At 47.0% G+C, this 20,193-nt stretch overlaps 1 protein-coding gene across 1 annotated transcript in view; it reads right to left on the minus strand.

Annotated features, from left to right (window-relative positions):
• Positions 1-4,710: 4,710 nt before the first annotated feature.
• Positions 4,711-20,193, minus strand: part of B3GNT3 (UDP-GlcNAc:betaGal beta-1,3-N-acetylglucosaminyltransferase 3) — a 28,491-nt gene continuing 13,008 nt past the window's right edge. Inside the window, 2 exon segments of the mRNA XM_006903809.1 lie at positions 4,711-5,262; positions 9,870-10,328. Coding sequence (XP_006903871.1) covers positions 4,711-5,262; positions 9,870-10,328 — 1,011 coding nt within the window.

Below are 20,193 nucleotides of genomic sequence, written 5' to 3' on the forward strand. Positions count from 1 at the left end.
ATGAACAACAGATCTGAATCCTGTCCTATCCTGGGCCATCTTCAGCCTATGAATTGCCCCATCATTGCTCCCTAACCCCTGCACCTGTGCTATAACCCATTTTCGAATAGGTTTTATTATGTTAACCACGCATTTAGTGTAGGAGGAGGTGACTTCAGCCAATCACCTTCAACATATAAAGCAAAGGGAGCTCTAGTGGCCTAGAGGCAAGAAGCTGCGCTGCAATCCTAAAGGCGTGGGGTTCGAATCCAACAGATTCCCCACTGCAGAAGGAGGGGCAATCTCTTCCTGTGCCAGTTGGATCTGATTTGATGGTACACAACAAGGAAAATCCCAAAAGACGTAAAGAGAGCAGATTGGCACAGCAAAGCTGATGCCATCCACGTCACTGGAACTGTACCAAGGAGCCAAGGAATAGACAGACACTAGAAAGGGACCAGGCCCCTCCTCAGTGCAGTCAGAGTGCATCTTCCCCTAGCACCGGCTCTGAATCCCAGCTTCCAGGCTCCTGACCGTGAAGAGAACACATTTCTGTTCCCAAAAGCCCCCACTTTGGTATTCCAGAAGCACTTCCTCTTGTCATGTGCAGTCCAGTCTGAAATGACCCAGAACAGTCCCTCCAGCGAGTTTTGAAGCTGTAAATCACACAGGAAGAGACTGCTCATCTTCCTTCCTCAGAGCAGCTGATGTCTGTGGGTTAGCAGGGCAATTCCTTACTCACTCGACCCCGGCAGTACTGGAAAAGCGGTGGATTTTTGCATTCTGCTTGATTTTTAAAACTATTTCTTTCATACTCAGGTTTCACTCTGGAATTTATCAATCTTTGGTCCTTTACCAAGGATTTCCAGAGCTGGAGTTATTATGAGTTAAACTGTTGTATACCGATGAAAGAATTTTTCTTTTACTTTTCAAAGAGAAGAATGAACTGGAGGGGAGGGGCGGGCAGGGAGAAAAGTGCAATGAATGAATGAATGAATGAATGGAAATCCAAAATCTCTGTAAATTTTCATTAAAATTAATAATAATAAAACATATTTTTAAAAATACTGCCTTCAAAATATAATTCATTCTGATGGCTGTTTTGTACCCTAACTTTAAATTCTGCCCCGGCCTCATTCTCCTTCACCCCCCACCTCTCGGCCCTGGAGTGGGATGTATATAGCAGGCTTGTGTACGTGGTGACACATGTGTGTTCTGTGTGCTTCTGTAGAACACTGGCTGAGGGGGTCCTCAGAGGTGCACATGGGGAGGGGTTCAGAAGGGTGCTTGGAGGGTTTGTACTGCCAAGGGAGTATGTCACGTGCCCCCACTATGTTCTACACTCTGGGGCATCAGTGGGGTCTGAATCCCTCAGCTCCAGGACCTCCATCCCCCTCAGGGCTTAGATTGCATGTGTCGTGTGTGTATGGCTAGAGCTATGCATCAGCTGACAGGTGCCTGGAATACAGTGGGTACTTACTACATGCTTGCTGTTTATATTTGTGTGCACAGTGTGTCACATAGGGAGCTTAGGTGTCCTACTGGGTAAGAGATTGCCCTGCCAAGTCCAAAGGCAGGGGGTTTGGGTCCACATCATCTCGTCCCATTGAATTTCCAGCTTCGGAAAACCTACTGGAGGGTCAGCTATGAGTTGGTTCTGACTCACAGCAGTTGAGAGAGCGAGGGAGAAAGAGAATGTTATTTGGCAGGGTGGGTGTGTAATTTGTTAACTCAGTGGGGAAGGGGATCTTCTGGGGTCCCCTTCTCTTCGCTGAATCTTGCTGTCCCCAGGTGAGGTGCTGAAGTGGCTGGCTGTAGGAATGACACGTCGATGGGACGGAGGCCTGTGAGAACCCTGAACTGGCACCTGGCCCACAGCCCCTGCCTCAGCCTTCTCGCCATCACCACCAGCACTCATGGCCATTGCTAATAACCCTGCCTATCACTGCTGTCTCAGTGGTTGCCCCCTCCTCAAGTGCAGCCTTGGGGGGAGTTCAAAGCCCAAAGAAGTCTGGCAAGTTCCTGAGTTAACACCCAGCTTTTTGTTTTGAGGGCACTGTTGATTACCTCTGGGGACAGGGTACTCACCATCAGTGAAGCCAACTGGAGGAGCAAACCTGCATCCCAGTCTGGCTTGGAAGGTCCCTGGTTGTACAAAGATGCCAGAACTGCAAGGGGCGGACGTCCTCATCCCAGATCCTACTCTCAATACCTTGGGTCTCCCCTTTCTTCCTCTCCAGTAGTAAAGGAATAAACTTCTTATGGAACTCAAAAGTTTCTTGCATTTTCTCCTAATAAAGTGAACAAGACTGTACAAGACCTCTCAATACGTTCAGAAGCTTGATAACAATCCAAGTGCAGTTCCAACCCAAAATAAGATGGTCACATGTCCGCGGTCAGACAGATTAGAACCTAGGACTCTACTGAGGCCCATGAGAGGCAGAGAATGATGGACACAGCCCTCAAATGTTAGAACGACAGAGTAGAGTGTATTGAAATTAGTCCGGAGTTTTCCTTTCATCCTGAGATGGGAAGCAGGAAACCGAGGCAGGCCCAGTGTGCCCCTCAGGCAGGAGCAGTGAGAATCAGTCTTGGGATATATACAGGCTGAGGGCAATAGGGAGCGATGGAGGGTGTGTGAGCAGGGTCGGGATGAGGTTGGATCTTCAGGGTAGAAAGCCCTGCAGCCCCTACTTCACCCATTTTGTTTCAACTAGCTTATTTTCTACTGGGGACTGGACTGGTGGAAATGGTTCACCTGCCTGCCTGCTAAACAAAATGTTGGAGGTTTCAGACCACTCACCTGGTGATTTGCTTCTAAAAACCAGCCATTGAAAACCCAGTACAGTACTCCACTGAGAAAATCTTCATAACTTAAAGCAGAAGTCTTCTTTATCCCCTTCAAGTCTTCTTAAAACAAGCAACAAACTAACTTGTTAAAAAACAGCAACACAACAAACCCCTCTGCCTTATATGTTCTTTTAAGAGCTATGTATGGAGTCAAACTGACAAAAGCAACTTGAAAAATTAAACAGGGGCCTTTGGGGCAGTGAGCTTGTATTAATGGATGAGGGACAATGTAGAAAGAGAGGGTGAGAAGGACGTCACACAGGAAGAATGTCATCAATGTCACTCTGTACATGCCAAAACTGTTCAAATGGTGCCTGTTTTTTCTGTGTGTTTCTCAACAACAAATTTTTTTTTATTTTATTTCATTACTTTTTGTGTGTACCGTCAAATCAGATCTGACTGATACAGGAGGAGATTGTTCCTCCTTCTCCAGCAGAGCATCTGGTGGATTTGAACCGTGTACCTCTGAGATTGTAGTGCAGCTTCTTGCCACTAGGCCACCAGAGCTCAATAAGGGTTTTCTCTGTCCAGAATGCAAACCCTATGGAGCTCAGTTCTACTCTGATGTGCATGCAATGACCACAGGTCAGAGCTGATTTGATGGCAGCTAGTTCTAATTTCTACTGGGAATGGGTCAGAGTCATTCTGACTTGATGGCACGTGACAACAATAGTAACAATTGGAAAAGAACCTTTTTAGGATGAATGTAAGCTGGGTTGTATTAAAATTTGTAACTAGTCATTATTTTTGTAACTTGTTTTTTTAAAACAAATTTTTAAAAGCATCTGTTGTTAAGTCACTTTGTGACTACAGCAACCCTATATACAAGTTTTTTAATTTCCATTCATTCATTTTTGTATTTTTCTCCCTGCCCACCCCTCCCCCCATATACAACCCTTCTGAACCCTGCTCTATCCTGAGCCAACCTCATTCTCTCTGACACACCCACCCCCATTACCCCAGACACTGAGTGAAAAGGCATCTAGGTCTTCAAAAAATATTTTATTCCCCAAGGGCTCACTCACCAGTGTTCCCTCCACCTAAACACCTGCCTCAGGCTGATCAAAGCTCTCTTGACACCCCCAATCAGTGAGGCATATGGGCTGAAGGGACCATGGCATATGAGCCCCAGCATCCCAGAGAGCTCGGGGACACCTGAGGACTTGCACCGCCTTTTCTCTGGGCACTGGATGACCATGTGTGCTAGCCTCAGACCCACTGAAGACTCCTTGAGCTCCAACACTGACTCTTGAATTTTTGGGGTGTTCAGGTGCAGGGAAGAAGTCCTGCCACCCCAACACCCTCCCTCCTCTGTCCAGTGCTTCTGCTGTCAGAGCTCAGCAAGGAGGCGCGATGCAATGCAAGGGCTACTTGACCCCTCCCACCGCCTGAGGGGTCCAGGATGGGGCAGGGGCCACTGACAGGACCTCTCCTCTCCAGGCTAAAGGATGCTTCTCATTCCATGTGGACCCAGGAATTCCAGGCTTGCCCTGAACCACAGTGGGGACTGTTCCACCGCTACCCGCTGTGGGCTCACTACCAAGGAGTAGCTGGCCACTGCTTAGGGTCCAGGCTGAAACAAAAGCTGGTGCTGGGAAGGGGGACCTTGACCCAAAAGGCACTGAGAAGACCACAGCAGTCACTTCCACCATCAGCAGCCACTGAAAGGAGATGTGCATTTTCACATGTGCTTTCAGCTGAAAGTCTAGGGTTTTGAAGGATGCATAGGAGTCTGCCAAACAGAATCTTCATTGTCTAAACTCCCTAACATTACCTCATTCCATGGCCACTTAGATGTAAAGGTCACAGCATCCTGGGAGGAGGAGGGTACTATTCTTTCCTTTTCAAGAGGTATGAAAGCTGGGTCTCCCCAGTTTTGCCTCAAAAGAGCTGTGTCCTCTTGCCACAGGCGAGGTCAGGCTGGCTCAGTGCATCCCACATGAGCAGCATCTCATAGGGCAGGAAGCGATGCACCAGTAGCAGCTCCTTGTAGAAGCAGGGGTCAAAGGAGGGCAGGCGCGGTGAGGGCGACTGTAAGCCCCCCGTACGGATGCCGCTGTGCCGGGTGGGCTTCAGGCCCTCGTGCTCCAGGCACATGCCCAGGAAGACATCGTCAATCGGGAAGAGGTCCAGGGCGCTGGCCGCGCGACGCAGGGCCGCGGCCGTGAAGGAGGAGAGCAGGAAGCCGCCCCCTCCACAGTAGGGCGGGTAGCGCTCGTTCTGTGTGACCATCTTGGGTATGTAGTACTTGCTCCAGGGGACGCGGATGGGGCCCACATTCTCAATCAGGTGCCCCACGAAGAGGTGGCGGCTGGGCTCATGGCCTTGCAGGTAGGCAACCATGTTGTCAGTGTGCGTGAAGACGTCATCATCCCCGTTGAGGAGGAAGCTGGCATTGTTGCAATGTGTCTCCTGCCACTGGAGGAACAATGCCTGCAGGTGGAATGGGGAGAACACATGGGGTGTGAGGGCTGCAGAAAGGACACACGCCCGGTTAAGAGGTGCTAGATCATTCCCAGTGGGGTGATCCTGGCAGCTGACTAGTGTCCCTTCCTGTCCCTCAATCTCCAACCCTCCAACAGGTCCTGCCTCTAGGACATTACTGGGGATTCTCGAAGCTGGTACTTGGCAAAATACTAAAAACTGCTTAGAATCTGTCATGTGTGTGTTGCTCTTTCTTCTGTTTCTGCTATGTGAGCATTAGTACTGGTTTCTAACACGAGGTTCTGTTCTCCGTGCCTCAGTTTCCAACTCGCCAGTAGGTCTTGACACAGGATTTGTCTCCGGTGTGCGAAGATTGACAGTGTTCTACCAAGCACTGAGAGGAGCTGGGAAGACTGTCCCATTCACATTAATTGCTACTTCTTCCAGCTCAGCCGAGTTCCTGCTGCACTGTGAAAATGATCAGTTGTGTGATTGTTTTTGAACATCGTCTTCCCTACTGTGACTCCCCCAGATCTGTGTTCCCCTCTCGGTGTGCCTTCTCTCCAGCATCAGGGTAAGGCTAACACTTCAGAGGTGTTTTACTCCTATTTTCCAGGTGGTCAATAGTCAGACACGTGTGTGTGTGTGTCATTTTGCAAACACAGCATGCTGAGATTTGTGGTCTCCTCCACCCTCCTCAGCCTGTTTCTCCCTAGTAACTCATTTAGTGTCAGCATTTGCTGCAAGGAGGCACTGTGCTCAATTTTTGCCTTACTAAAACCCTTAATGCAATCTGAGGGTGCTTAATTGTCTTACTCTTAGAAGACAGACATGGTTGTTAATGCCATTTGAATAAGCAGCAGTGGAGGATCCCCTGGCAAGGTTCTCAAAGTTACACAGCAGAGTGATAATGCTAATCATTGAATCCAGACCAGCCTTTACTCACCCTGAGAAAATGCCTGCACTGGGCCTCTTTCAACAAGTCATTTTTTTTAAAATTTTATTTTATTTCATTATTTTCTGTGTGTACCGTCAAATCAGATCTGACTGATACAGGAGGAGATTGTTCCTCCTTCTCCAGCAAAGCATCTGGTGGATTTGAACCGTGTACCTCTGATATTGCAGTGCAGCTTCTTGCCACTAGGCCACCAGAGCTCGCCTCAACAAGTCATTTTGACTGTGCTTGCTGCACCCACAAACCTGGGGTGGGCCCCTGAAACCTCCAATTTCTTTCCTGCAAGATGAGACCCACATTCCCAATCAGGTGTCCCACAAAACCTATTTATTTCTTGCCTGCAAGATGGGCAGGATTCCTTCTACTTCGAGGTCTTTATTAAACAACTAATGTGTGCTAAACTAAACCCTAGGCACTGATAACACAGAGGTGAAAGAGACAGACATAGACACAGCCCCTGAATAAAAAGATGTGTCCCTCCTCCTCCTCCTCTTCTTCCTCCTTTTTATTCCTGTAAATTCGGATGATAAGCATCATCAAACAAAAACTAAAATAAATCCCAAAACCCGGAACCAATGGCCATCAAGTAATTTCTGATTCATGACAACTTCTCATGTGCTCCACCAAGTTCTCAAAACTGTGACCTTTCAGAAGCAGATCACCAGACCTTACCTCTGAGGTACCCCTGGGTGAGTTCATACTGCCAATCTTTTGATTAGTAGTTCATTACTTAATTCCTTTCTAACCATCACCTCCTGTAATCCTCGCAAGAGCCCTCAGAGGTAAGGGTTGAGAAGCCAATTAATATCCCACTTCCCAGATGAGCAAACTGAGACAGAGAGAGAACACATTTTTCCAAGGTCCGACAATAAGTGAGAGGCAGAGCTTGGATTTGAACGTGGGCTCCTGAGCTCTGAGAATGATGCTTGAGATCTTACACCTTCTCAGCATTGAGATCAATGTATGTAATCTCTCTTTGGTCTCCTCCCACAGTCCAGATTAGAACCCTGGTCTACAGACCCGATTCTAACCTCATAACACCCTTCTGTAGTCACTGTCATCTAGACTCAAGCCTTGGCTACTGGCAATGGGGCCATTAGGATCCATGTCACCCCTGTAGGGTATTTCATGAGGTAACTGTCCCCTGCCACCATGGACCCTCTGTCCCAGACCACACAGAATCCTTAGTAATGTTCATTTGTATCAATATTACTGAGGAATTCATTATTCAAAATGGCTTTCCTAGCCACTGAACTTACTTTGCCATGTGAATGGGTGGGACTATGCAAATAGGATGTGTTAGCCTATAGGGGATTGGCTAGTCTCACCAATAAATTGAGTGGCTCCACCAGCATATCTAGATCTTCTCTGCCAGCCAAGAGGGAAGAAGAGAATGTAATAGGCCCTTCGGACCTAGAAATTCTTGCTCTAGCTGTACCTACAGCAGCAGAAGCCAAGGCTGAACCAGACAGAGAACAACATGAGATGGAGCTACCCTGGAACTGCTACCCACCATGGGAAGAGGCAGAAAGAAGCTAAGAAGAGCATTTGCCCAAGTTTACTGGACAACTAAGGATTTGGGAGGAATAGCCAATATTGAATGGCAGAACTGAGAACTTTGGAACACTGGCCTAAAGCCATGAGTCTCAAGGCTGAAGTGCCTGTGAATACATTTTGTAAGCTGTCCTGATTGAGTGGCTGTACTTGACTACTCACCTGAAGCCTTTTGACTTCCTCAATATGGTTCTGTGAGCTACCACACTGGATTTAGGACACAGAAAAGCAGTAAAGATTGGTTTTGAAATGAGTAAAAAGAGGACCAGGAGTATAGGGGACATGTCTGACCTCATGGGAACTGGTTTTGTGCTACTGATGTGGTTGACAGGGACAGTTCCCCTTTGTGAAGTCAGTAAAGGTCAGATATGGTCATCGCCACAATTGTAATTCTCTAAATGTTACTGAATGTCATGACAATATTGTGGTTATGTGTCAGAATCAACTCACAGTTGACTCTCCAGCATGTTTTTCCATAAGCTGTGTATCACACAGGAGGAGAATGCTCATCTTTCTCCAAGGAGAAGCTGGTGGATCTGAACCAGCTGCCTTTGGGTTGTTGGTGTGACTCTTTACCACTAGGCCACCAGAGCTCCCTATAAATGGCACTACTGTGACATAAACAACAAACAAAATGGACATCTTTAAATGACAATAGCGTATGCACAGTCCTAAACATATTTCTATTTATGTAGTTTCATGTGGTTAAAGTGAAATTTGGTAAGAAAACAGTAGACTTCAAAGTAAAAACTTTTAAGAAGTACATCAAAATTAGGTTCATTTTACCATGACACTTACATGAAATACATTAATGGATTAAGTTTACAAAGTAAAAAACAGCCCGAATAATTGTAAATTGCTTTTGCCTAGTGGGTTTACGGAAGGAGTTCTTGTGGCCCTGTCCAGAGAGTGTTGCTCTGCTAACTCAAAAACCTCTTCTCTGGTGGTTCAAATCCACGAGCAACTCCTGGGGAGAAAGATGAGCAATCTTCCATTCTATTTACAAACTCTGAAATCCAAAGAAGGGTCAGTTGTGAGTCAATTCCCACTTACTGGCAATGACGTATTTATTGCCAGGTGTAATGTAATGTTACTTCCATAACAGCTTGCCTCCAGAAACCCAATGGACCTGGAGAGAGGATGAAAGACACCCAAGCGTTGAGGACTCTCCTTCACAGGTTGCTAAGAGTCGCCTGCGACTCGAGGGCAATTAATAACATTAACATCAACATAGAGAGAGATCAGCTGGCCCAGTGGACAGGAAGCGATGCTACCAAGCCAAAGGTGGGTGATTTTTAATCTGCAGCCCTCGGGCCTGTCTTTCATTGTTTTTGTTCAGACATTCCTCTAGGTTGTATAGCCCTGGTGTAGAAGTTGCCATACAGCAGTAACTTGTGGTTACTGTGAGGTTGAACACTGTGACACTGATGTATCAAATGCATTAATGGTTGGTTACCCAATGCTGACAGAGTGGGGTGGAGTTCCCCGATTAAAACAAGCTTGGAAGGAGGAGTGGCATCCACTTCCATAATACCTTGCCTCCGGAAACCCTATGAACCTGGAGAGAGGATGAAAGACACCCAAGCCTTGAGGACTCTCCTTCATAGGGTCACTATGAGTCGCCTGCAACTCAACGGCACTTAACAACAACAACAACAACAACAACAATGTAGTGGCAGGTATATTGATATGTGTGTGTACAAAGGCCTGGGCTTATGAAAAAGATCTGTGTTTTAGCATAGTATTTTAGAGATATTTTAATAAAAATGAGTACATTTCTGGTGAAACTGCACAAAAATTTTATATAGATAGTTTCGTATCATTGCCTCTGACAGCTTCTCTTTGTGGGCCACTGGCTACTGCGCTCTGAATTCTGTGCTTTTAATGTCAACAACTCCACTTCCATCCCTTAGATCTGAACCTGCGTCATCATGCTCCGAGATCTAAGCTCTTAACTGCACACCCTGCCTGACTTGTGATCGTGCCAGCCATCCTTTCTTCCCAGTCACCCTGTGAAAGGGAACCGTGAACACAGTCATGGGGTGAGGAGGTGGGTGGCAATGAGGCAGGAAGGTCAGGTGATCTCAGGCAGCCACCACTTACCTACCTGCTTTAGTGTGAGGTTGAAGAAGGTGTCGTGGAAGTCCCATTGCAGGATGTCGCCGTGCGCACGCGCCTCCAGCGCCAGCAGCCGGTTCACCTTGCGGGCCTCCAGCTCGCGGGGAGCCGTCCCCACCAGGAAGAGGCGCCGCACCCGGGCGCCCTGCACCTCGCGCTCGCGGCCCCACGTGCGCCGCACCATCTCTCGCCGCTCATAGTTGGCGGGCGATGATTTGATCACCAGCAGCAGGAAGACCGGCTGCGTGCACTTGCTGGCGGACACCTACTGCAGCAGGGGTAAGTTGTGCTTATACAGCAGCAAGTTGCGCACCTGCTTCGGCTGCCCGGTGAAATCCAGCTGGGCGGCTACCGAGTTGTTCGCCTGGCCCAGGGAGGGTGGCGAGCTGTGAATCAGCACGGGCCAGGCCACCATGGCCTTGGCAGGACTGGGCGGCTCCTCCGGGACCTGGCAGGCAAGGAGGCCGAAAAGAAAAGCGAGAGAAGAGTGAAAGTACCCAGGACAAGGGCCAGGGCCAGGCCCACACTGGCTCCCGAGGGCCGGAAACACCTCATTCCACCTGGCAGGTGCCTGGTGGGGGGTCCGGGGCAGTCGGAAAAGGCCCCTCCGCTGCTCCTGTGAGAACAAACCTGGCTCAGCTCCGGTGATGTGCACAGGGCTTTCCCTGAACCATGCTATTTGGGGTTGAATTGCATCCTCCCCCTGCCCCCCTCAAAATAATAGGCTGGCATCTTCACCTCTCACCTTGTTTGACCTTGACCTTGTTTGGAGATAAGCTTCTTGCAGATGTTCTCAGGTTAACATGGGGTCATGCTCCAGTCTAAAGGTCCTAATTCAAGACAATAGGTGTCCTTATAAAAAAAAAACGAAGAAAGCCTTTGATGATTCCTCACAACTTGAAACAACCAGTCATCCCAGTCCTGCAAGCTACCCAGAAGTGGAGGCAGGACACAGGTACAGCTTTGCATCCCTGTTAACTTCAGCCCTTTTCACAAGCGGTAGACACAGTCACATCATCCATCAACAGAGGAACGGATACACCACGATGTGGTCTACACACACAATACAGTACTATCAGCCATATAGAGACCAGGGCTACTGTAAGCGGCCACACAGGAGGACCTTGACATCAGGTGGTATAAAATTAGTCACTCACAGAGGGGCAAAACTGAGACAACCTCATTTATATGAAATATGCAAATAGATAAAACCCCAACGGTGCATAGTGGTTACCAGGGTTGGGCACGGGGAGGGGAGGAGGAGCTTTTCCTTAGGGAGCAGTGAATTTAGGTTAGCGGTGGTGGATTTATTTGGAACAAAGAAGGTTAATACAATTTGAAGGATGCAGTCAACGGCACTGTAATGTAGAAATTGTCCGGCGTTTGCTTTGTCATATGATTTTCATCACAGTAAAAAACATATAATAAAAAAAATTGCAAAGGAAAAAAAAGATACGACAGAGATAAGACAGATGCAGGAGAGGAGGCTATGGGACCGCGGAGGCAGAGACTGAAGCCCAGAACATCTGGAGTCACCAGAAACCAGAGGAGATAAGAAAGGATCCTGCAGGAATCTTCAGAGGCAGTTGGCCCTGCTGACACCTTGAATTTAGCCCCCTCAGAGGTGATACAGTCTGCTATTTTGAGCCCATTTTGGGTGCTTTGCTATAGCATCCCGAGGGCACTCAGACACATCTGTATGGACCTGGTTGAACACGGACAGTCACAGGTTGGTAAAATGCTGACATTCACCGCCATCAGTCCCCGCAGTTTTCTCTTCAGCACTCCAACCCATGCTGGCTCTGACACAGGAGTTAAATATTTTTGTCACTATCACACTTGGTAAACTACTCTGGGGGCTTAGCGTTTAAGGTTTTCCATTGCCGATCCAAAGGCAGGGGCTTCAAATCCACCAGCTGCTTCACAGGAGAAAGACAGGCAAACTCCTCCCATGTGACTTACTTAGTCTCTGAAAACCCACTGGAGGGTCAGTTATGAGTCGATTCTGACTAATGGCTCATAACACTCTCACTTGACACAGAGGTCACCAAGAAACAGAGCCCAGGATATGTTTCTCTGACTCAGTATGTTCAGAATCTCCCTGACCCCACCTGATCCTTCCCATTTTTCCATCTTGGAGATGGCCTAAGCGTCGCGTGGGGTGAAAACACTGCTCCAAAGAGAGAGGAAAGTCCCCTTTATTCAGCTGAGACCTGCTGTAAGTCTTCCTGTTTCCCTTTTCACTTGCCCTTCCAGGAAGCTCTGAACTTCTAGGTTTCTGATTCAACCACTGCCTCTTCTTCTTTACTTCTGTTTAAAATGATCCTCTGTTCTAGGGTGACCCTTGGCCCCTAGGGACCATAACGTCTCAAATTAAACTTAGAATATTCCTAGGTAAGTTCTTTTTTTTTAAATTTTTTTTTCAGGGTAAGTTCTTTTAAAACCCTTCTCAAATGACTCTTCCTGTGGGAAGACCTCCCTGATCTCTCAACCAGAGTCCTGACTTCCTGATTGGCACTTCTGGCCCCTGTATCTCCCTCTGGCTCAGCCCAGGTCCCACAGATCTTGTAGTATCTGTTTGGCTTTATCTTCCTTACTTTAGGGATCCTTAAGATTCCAACAATATCCAATATTAAGCAGGCATATAATGAGGTAGAGTTTTATGAATTCATGAGTACAAATAAATAGTTAATTTTTGGTCCGGCACACTCCTACACATCCTTCAAAACCCCAATTCTAAAGTTCCCTTTTGGAAGCTTTTCTTTTCTACCCAGGTAGGTAGAATTCTTAGTCTTCCCCTCCAGATCTTCCCCTCCCACACACACACAAGTCTCCCTGGACCCCCTGAGGTTTCTCTAATGTGAAAAAGTGGTGTCCGTGCTGATTTCCAGACTTGAATTGGAGGATCCACTTTCCAGTGCAGCATGAAATGCTGGGTCAGACCAAGCAAGTTCTAACCACTCAGCAAGCATTTGCCCGCTCACCCTAGAAAGGTACAGAACATCCTAGCATTCCACAGTAGAGAAGCTGGAACTCAGCCCTTCAGTCTGGATGTCAGCTCGACTTCTTCCTGGCTGTGTGCCCTCTATATGTGGGGCCTGAGTTTCCCTAGCTGTATGTAAATCAAGCATCCAAGAAGTCCCCAACTCCCAAGGGCCCAGGCCAGCACACAGTGGGCATTTATTCAATGAGTGTTTGTTGAATGAATATGTAAACATTAATGCTTTCCTTGAGTCTTCTGGGGTGTCTGTGCTGCCTTTGGTCTCCCTGATAGTACCTGGAACAATGTGGATCAGTCAGTGGATTCTGTTGGGCCCCATCAATCCCAAGATTCCACCTGGCAGTTTTTGGAGCACAAGGAAGGAATAGCTTCTCATCTGGGTCCACGGACTGAAGTTGGAACGGAAACTGTCTCTATTCTCCCACCTCCACTTGTCTAATGTATGAGGCCACTTTCCCAACATGCCCAAACCCTCTCCCTGCCTATTGCCCAGCCACCACCTCTCAGCTAGGTGGTCATGCAGCCCCCCAAAAGCCTCAGGCTCCATTCCCAAGGTGGGTACCACAGGGAAAGCAGCTTGAGCTGTCTGAATTTCAGTTATGTGAAATGTAAAAAAGGGGGGAGGGCAGAAAACCAACCCTATATAAGAGGGTTTTCACAGGATTTTATTCTCAAACACTCTAGGCACCATCTGGTTTTGGGGCCTCTGCACTGACTGTTCCCCTTTGTCTGAAATGCTGTTCCCTGTCTTGCCACGCAGCTCTTTCCTCATCCTTTCTTCCAGACTTTGCACACATCTCTCTTTCTCAGTGAGGCCCCCGGTTCCAATCCTGATTCTCTATCCTGGTCTACTTTTCCAGTAGAATTTTCCTTTCCTAAAACGTTGTTGTTAGCTGTCTTCAAGTTGATGCTGATTCATGGCAGTTCCACTTGTCAGAGAGGAACTGGGCTCCAAAGGGTTTTTAATGCTGTGACCTTTCAGCAGCAGATTGCCAGGCCTTTCTTTGGAGGTGCCCTTGAGTGAGTGTGAATGGCCAACCTTTCAGTAAGTAGGTGAGCTTAACATCTGAACTACCCAGGGACTTCTTACCCCCTATAACACATACTTTGGGCAAGTTGCTAGGAAAGACTATTCCTCAGAGGCCATCATGCTTGGAAAGGCAGGGGGATGGGGAAGGAGAGGAAGACCCTCAACCAGGTGGATGGACACAGTGACAGCAGCAATGGGTTCAAGTGTGTCAGGAAGTGTGAGAACGGCACAGGCCAGGCCAGGGTTCAGACCTGTTGTTCCAAGGGTCACTGTGAGTCATTCTTGATTTCACAGCACCTAACCACAACATAATACATATTATCATGTTTATCATTCTCCTTCTATGTGTCAGACACCTCCTGGGTACTGGGGGCCCTGAAGGAGATAGGATCTGGACACCCAAAAGCCTCTGTCCTTTAGAGTTCATGCGTCCAGTGGGAGAAAATGAAAAAAAAAAATTATGAAATGATCCATGAAGATAAAAACCAAATGAGGAGATGGAGTTTAGGGGGCTGGTTTGGGGCAGAGATCTGGCAAACAGAAGCCATCCTGGCTGAAGCCTAAAGTGGGTGTCACAGGGAAAGCAGAGCCCGTGTAAAGGCCCTGAGGTATGAGTAAGCTGGGAGAGGTGAGGGCCTGGTGTGGGAGTCATAGGGCCTATCTGTGGCTTGGCTTTTAGAGTGTAGGCACAGGAGCACCAGTGTCAAGTAAGAAAAGTCATCGGGTTAGACCTGAAGTTGATGAATGAGACACAATAAATGAATTCTACGTGTCTGCATAGAACTTTGTGTCCACAATCAATACACTTGGTACCAGCCATCAGATCAGAAGATCTATTACACAGGGAAAGCCTGTAGTCAAGGACCTCTCCAAATTATTGAGGAGCAAAGATGTTAGTTTGAGGACTAAGGTGAGCCTAATTCAGATAATGGTCTTTTCAATCACTTGTTATGCTGCTGAGAGCTGGACAATGAATATGGATGAGGAAGAAGAATTGATGCCTTTTGAGTTGTGGTGTTGGAGAAGAGTACTGAGTATCCCATGGACTGCCAAAAGAACAAACAGATACGTCTTGGAGAAAGTGCAGCCAGAGTTCTCCTTGGAGACACAGATGATACAGCTTCATCTCACATACTTTGGGCATGTTGCTAAGAGAGGCTATTCTTTGGAGAGGGACATCATGCTTGGAAAGGTGGAGGGTTGGTGAAAGAGGGGAAAACTTTCAACCAGGTGGACTGACGCAGTAACCACAGCAAAGGGCTCAAGTATGTCAGAAGGTGAGGATGGCACAGGGTAAGACAGGGCTCAGAATTGTTGTTCACAGGGTCACAATGAGTCCTACTTAACTTGACAGCCCCTAACAATAACAGCAACAAGAACAGAGAAAGCTGTACACATGTGCTCAATGCAGCTTTACTCATAGGAGCCAAAAGGCAGACACAACCCAAATATCTATGAGCCAACAAAGGATACACAATGGTGTGTCCCTACAATGGAGCATTGTTGTTGCTTGGTGCTGTAGAGATGTTTCTAACTCATGGTGACTCTATCTACAACAGAAGGAAACTCTGTCCAATCCAGCCCCATCCACACAACCTCTGCAGTGCTTACACCCACTGTTGGAGTCACGGTGCCAAGCCATCTCCTGGAGGGTCTGCCTCTCCTTCACTGATCTTCAACTTGATCGAGCATAATAGCCTTTTCCAAGGACTGGTCCCTCCTGACATCATGCCTAAAATATGTGAGCCTAAGTCTCACCATCTTTGAAATTCAATATTACTCAACCATGAAAAGGAATGACATGAATGAGCTGCATGTTCAAACACCACGTTCAATGAAAAGAAAACTCACTTGCCTTCAAGGAATTTCTGATTCACAGTAACTCTCTGTTGGGCTTCTGAGATTGTATATTCTTATAGGACGAGACTGGTGGATTTAAACCACCAGAAAGGCACTACATTTGGGGTTAGCTCTCCATGGACTCCTTTATACAAGACACGTGTCTTCACAAGGAGAGGAAAAGACACAAACCAGGGCAGACAATCTCGTGCAGATGCCCGCAGGTAGTAGAGTGAGGCACCCACATGATGCCAGGACCTAGAAAAAAGAAAAATGCACCTCCTAGACCCTGCGGACACCTCTATGTCAGACCTAGCTCTCTCGGATATGTTTCTGCTATTTGAATGCACCCAATTTGAGGTCCTTAGTGACAGCAGCCACAGGGTGTCTGTCCACCAAGATCTGGGAAGGGGTGACTTCTGGGAAGGGTGGTGGTAGACTTTGCAAGAACTTGAATGGGATGGGGCTGATCCTGGGGGTGATGTGAGCAAGGAAAATGAGATCATATGCTTTTAAGGAGCCATGTGATCACCACAGAGGCTGGGGTGATGGGACAGAAGCACAGTCCAGGGGGGAGGCTGTGGGACTCTGGACAGGGGTTACCACAGGGTGCAGAAAGGTAGGCACCTCAAGAAAGCAGACTAAGTCAATGCTTAGAGAGCCTAGATGTGGGAGATGGAAAGAAAGGGCTCGAGGATCAGAATGTGGGAAGCCTCTGAGCCTCCCCATGGAGGTGTCAAGGGACAGCAGGGAAACTCAGGTCTAGGAGTGAGGGGAAGAGACACTGGAAGTGCGGGGGGGGGGGAGCCACAAAGGATGTTAATGCGCTGCCTGCTACCTGTGCTTTGTGGGGGAGGAGCTTCACGCGTAGCTCAGGGACCACCAGACCAGCCAGTCTTGAGTCTGTTTTTCCTCCACGCGCTGCTACAATGCTACCATCGCCCAGCCAAGCCGCTTCTCCAAGCACAGCAAAGACATTTGTTTTCCTTGGCAGAGACTCAGGCGTCCCCTGTTTCTGGGTCTTTGCACTGGCTGCTCCTGCTGCCTGGGAGGCAACCCCCAATTCCCTGCACCAGCCCTTCTTCCTTGGCCTTAGGCCACATGCTACATCTTCAAAGAGGCCCCCATCTAGGGGACAAATCAGCACTCCGGAAACCCAACCCAGCTTGACCCAGCTGTGCCTCCAGCTTAAATCCTTTCATCCATGGAGGAGTTCCTGGGAGGCAAAAATGATCAGATGTGCCACTGCTAGCCAGAAGGCTGATGGTTCAAACCAACTCCCAGGTGCCTCGAAAGAAAGGGCTCGTGACTGGCTTCTGAAAGGTCATAGGGTCATCATGAGTTAGAATCTACAGAGATCATGATCATCACCACCAGTAACTTATAAGAAACAGGATTTTCAGGGAGCTCTGGTGGCCTAGTGGCAAGAAGCTGCATTTGCAATCCCAGAGGTATGCGGTTTGAATCCACCAGATGCTCTGCTGGAGAAGGAGGGGCAATCTCCTCCTGTACCAGCCAGATGCGATTTGATGGTACACACATCATCATCATCATCAATAGGCTTTTCTTTGCTATGTGAATGATGTTGTTAACAATAACATCAACATAAAGAGAGATCAGATGGCCTAGTGGACAGAAAGTGATGCTACCAAGCCAAAGTTGGGTGACTTTAATCCGCGGCCCTCAGACCTGGGTTTAATTGGTTTTGGTCAAACATTCTTCTAGGTCAGATGGCCCTGGTGTGTCCACTTGCCGTACAGCGGTAACTTGTGGTTGCTGTGAAGGTGAACACTGTGACACTGATGTGTCAAATGCATTAATGGTTACCCATGACAGACGGTGTTTGGCGGCACTCCCTGATTAAAACAAGCTTGGAAGCAGGAGTGGCATTCACTTCCATAATAGCTTGCCTCCAGAAACCCTGTGAACTTGGAGAAAAGATGAAAATCACTCAAGTGTCGAGGACGTTCGTTCATAAGGTTGTTATGAGTCACCTACTACTCAAAGGCACTTAATAACAACAACAACATGTGAATGAGGCCATGATCAGTGTAGGGTTTATTCCTTTGTGAGATTTAAAAAGCTCAGGTACAGAAACTAGGCACACACAGATGTGGGAAGGCAAGCTGAAAGGGAGAGAGATCCTGGCCAGAGCAAAGAAGGCCTTCCAACGTGCCCCAGTCCACACTTCTAGACTCCTGAACAGGGAGCACTGGTGGCTCAGTGGTAAGGGATTACACTGCCAACCCAAAGGTATATGGTTCAAATCCACCAGCTGCTCTGTAGGAGAAAGATGGGCAGTCTCTTTCTGTGGGATTTACTGCCTCTGAACATCCACTGGAGAGGCTGTGATGAGTCAGCTTTAATTTTAAGGTACCAGCTTCCTGAGCTGTGAGAACTGAAGCTTCTATTCATTGGAGCCACCCACTGTGGTACTTCAGGCCTAGCAACACTAGGGGATTAAGACAGTTACCACAGGATTTAGGAAATCAGCTCATTTGTCCTGTCATCTCCAGGATCTGGGCAGCTTTCCCTCCCACAGTCTCCCTCCGCCAAGCACAGCCCACACGGCACACCACTGCACTCTCTAGGATTTCTTGTCATTAGATGCTGCCGAGTCAGTGACAACTCACAGTGACCCTGTAAGTAACAGACCTGAACTCTGCCCTATCCTGTGCCATCCACATCATCTCTGCTATGTGAGGGAAGCCGAATATCAAATTTAATAATAGTAGACCAAATGCTGTATCGGGAAATGAGGGAAGCTTAATACAAGCTGAAGGTCACCTTATGACACTGGGGCATTCCTTAGGAGTCAACACTGTTCTTAGTTTGTATCAAATGAATCTCCCTCTTGAGATTAACATAAAGAGGAACTTGGCCTTATCTGTAAAAGATTTCACCATTATCCTTTGTTTTGTACTTCCTTGTGATTCTATATAAATACGCAGAGAAGCATGGCTCGAGGTCTTCAGTCGAGAACTGCTGACCCCCTGTTTTATGCTCTCTGCTCTATCTCATTCCTGGCTGTTTGTCTCTTTATTATAAAATTATTCTATTCTTTGGGGCCCTCGGTCTGCAACATTCTGGCGCCCTGAACTTGGGACCAGGTGGTGCTTTTTCTTTGGATAAGGTGGTGGTTTCTCTTTCTTTCTGTTTTTTGAGCAGACACCAGGAACCAAAAGGGAATTCACTCAGGGTAAGTGAAACTTTTGGGAAAATTAAAAACAGGGTCATGAGAGAATCTTCACTCCTTGGAAATTAAGGATAGAATTAGAAAAAATTTTCATGAGGATTCTCTCACCCCTTAAAGGGCAAATTTAAGGGAAGAAAAATATTTCATGGGGAGTATACCCCACCCTCTGAAAACGTATTAAAAATTCAGAGGTAGAATTGATAAGAAAGAATCATGGGGAACAGCCCATCTTCTGAAGCTCAGTACATTACATTAATTAAAGAATTACTTAAGAGCTCAGGGGTAAAAGTAAGAGAAAAGTCATTTTCGCAGTTGTTTCAGTATGTACAGAAACACTGTCGCTGGTTTAAATCAGTAAATAAAGCACAGTTGAATTTAAAAACTTGGAAAAATGTTGTGCAAGCTTTACGAAGAGAACATACTTCTATTAATTTTTGGCCAGTAAGGGCTTTGAAAAGAATGGTAAAAAAGTCTGTGCAGGATTGTTCTAATAATCCAAAAGGTTTGCAAAGAAAGATGGCTGAATCTTTGCATGAATCTGAATTAAGTAATACCACATTGAAAGAGGTTAAAGCTGAAGTTGAGAAACAGCTTTTGCCACCTTTAGAAAGAGCCTATCAAAAAGGAGATGTGATTCCTGTTTCAGCTTGGTTACTACATGATTTGCTCTCATTAGCTTTAAAACCATTATGGTCTGAGGAGATGTCTGAAGAATTAGAAGAAAAAAGCTCTTCAGAAGAGAGTGATTGTGAATCTGGTACAGAGGGGGATGAATTTCCTCCACCTCCAACTCCGGAGGAATTGAGTGATATAATTCAGAATGACAGTCCTTATGAGAAATTAAGTAAACAAGTTTTGGAGCTTTCTAATAAAATAGATAAATTGGGTTCTTGTAATGAGATATATTATCAAAGTAAAAATACAGCTCCATCAGCAGCAACTGTTCCAGACTCTATGCTACTTAATGATATGACTCATGCTCCGGTGGGAGTGACTACTCTTAAGAAACCTTTAACAGTAATGCCCAGAGCTTTGCAACAAGCAAAGCAAGATGATTTATCTAATTGGGGAAAAGGAGCTTCTGTATTTCCAGTAACAATTCAGGATAGGCCTCCTGATCACGAATATCCCCAAGGTTATCAATTGTATCAACACCAGTCATTATCTTATAAGACAATTAAAGAATTGAAGCAAGCCATAGTTGCTTATGGTATGCATTCTACCTATGTAAGGGGTATATTACAAGG

This window comes from Elephantulus edwardii, unplaced genomic scaffold (assembly GCF_000299155.1).
Source record: "Elephantulus edwardii isolate Elephantulus edwardi_28Jun2011 unplaced genomic scaffold, EleEdw1.0 scaffold00226, whole genome shotgun sequence".
In the NCBI taxonomy this organism is placed as follows: Eukaryota; Metazoa; Chordata; class Mammalia; order Macroscelidea; family Macroscelididae; genus Elephantulus; species Elephantulus edwardii.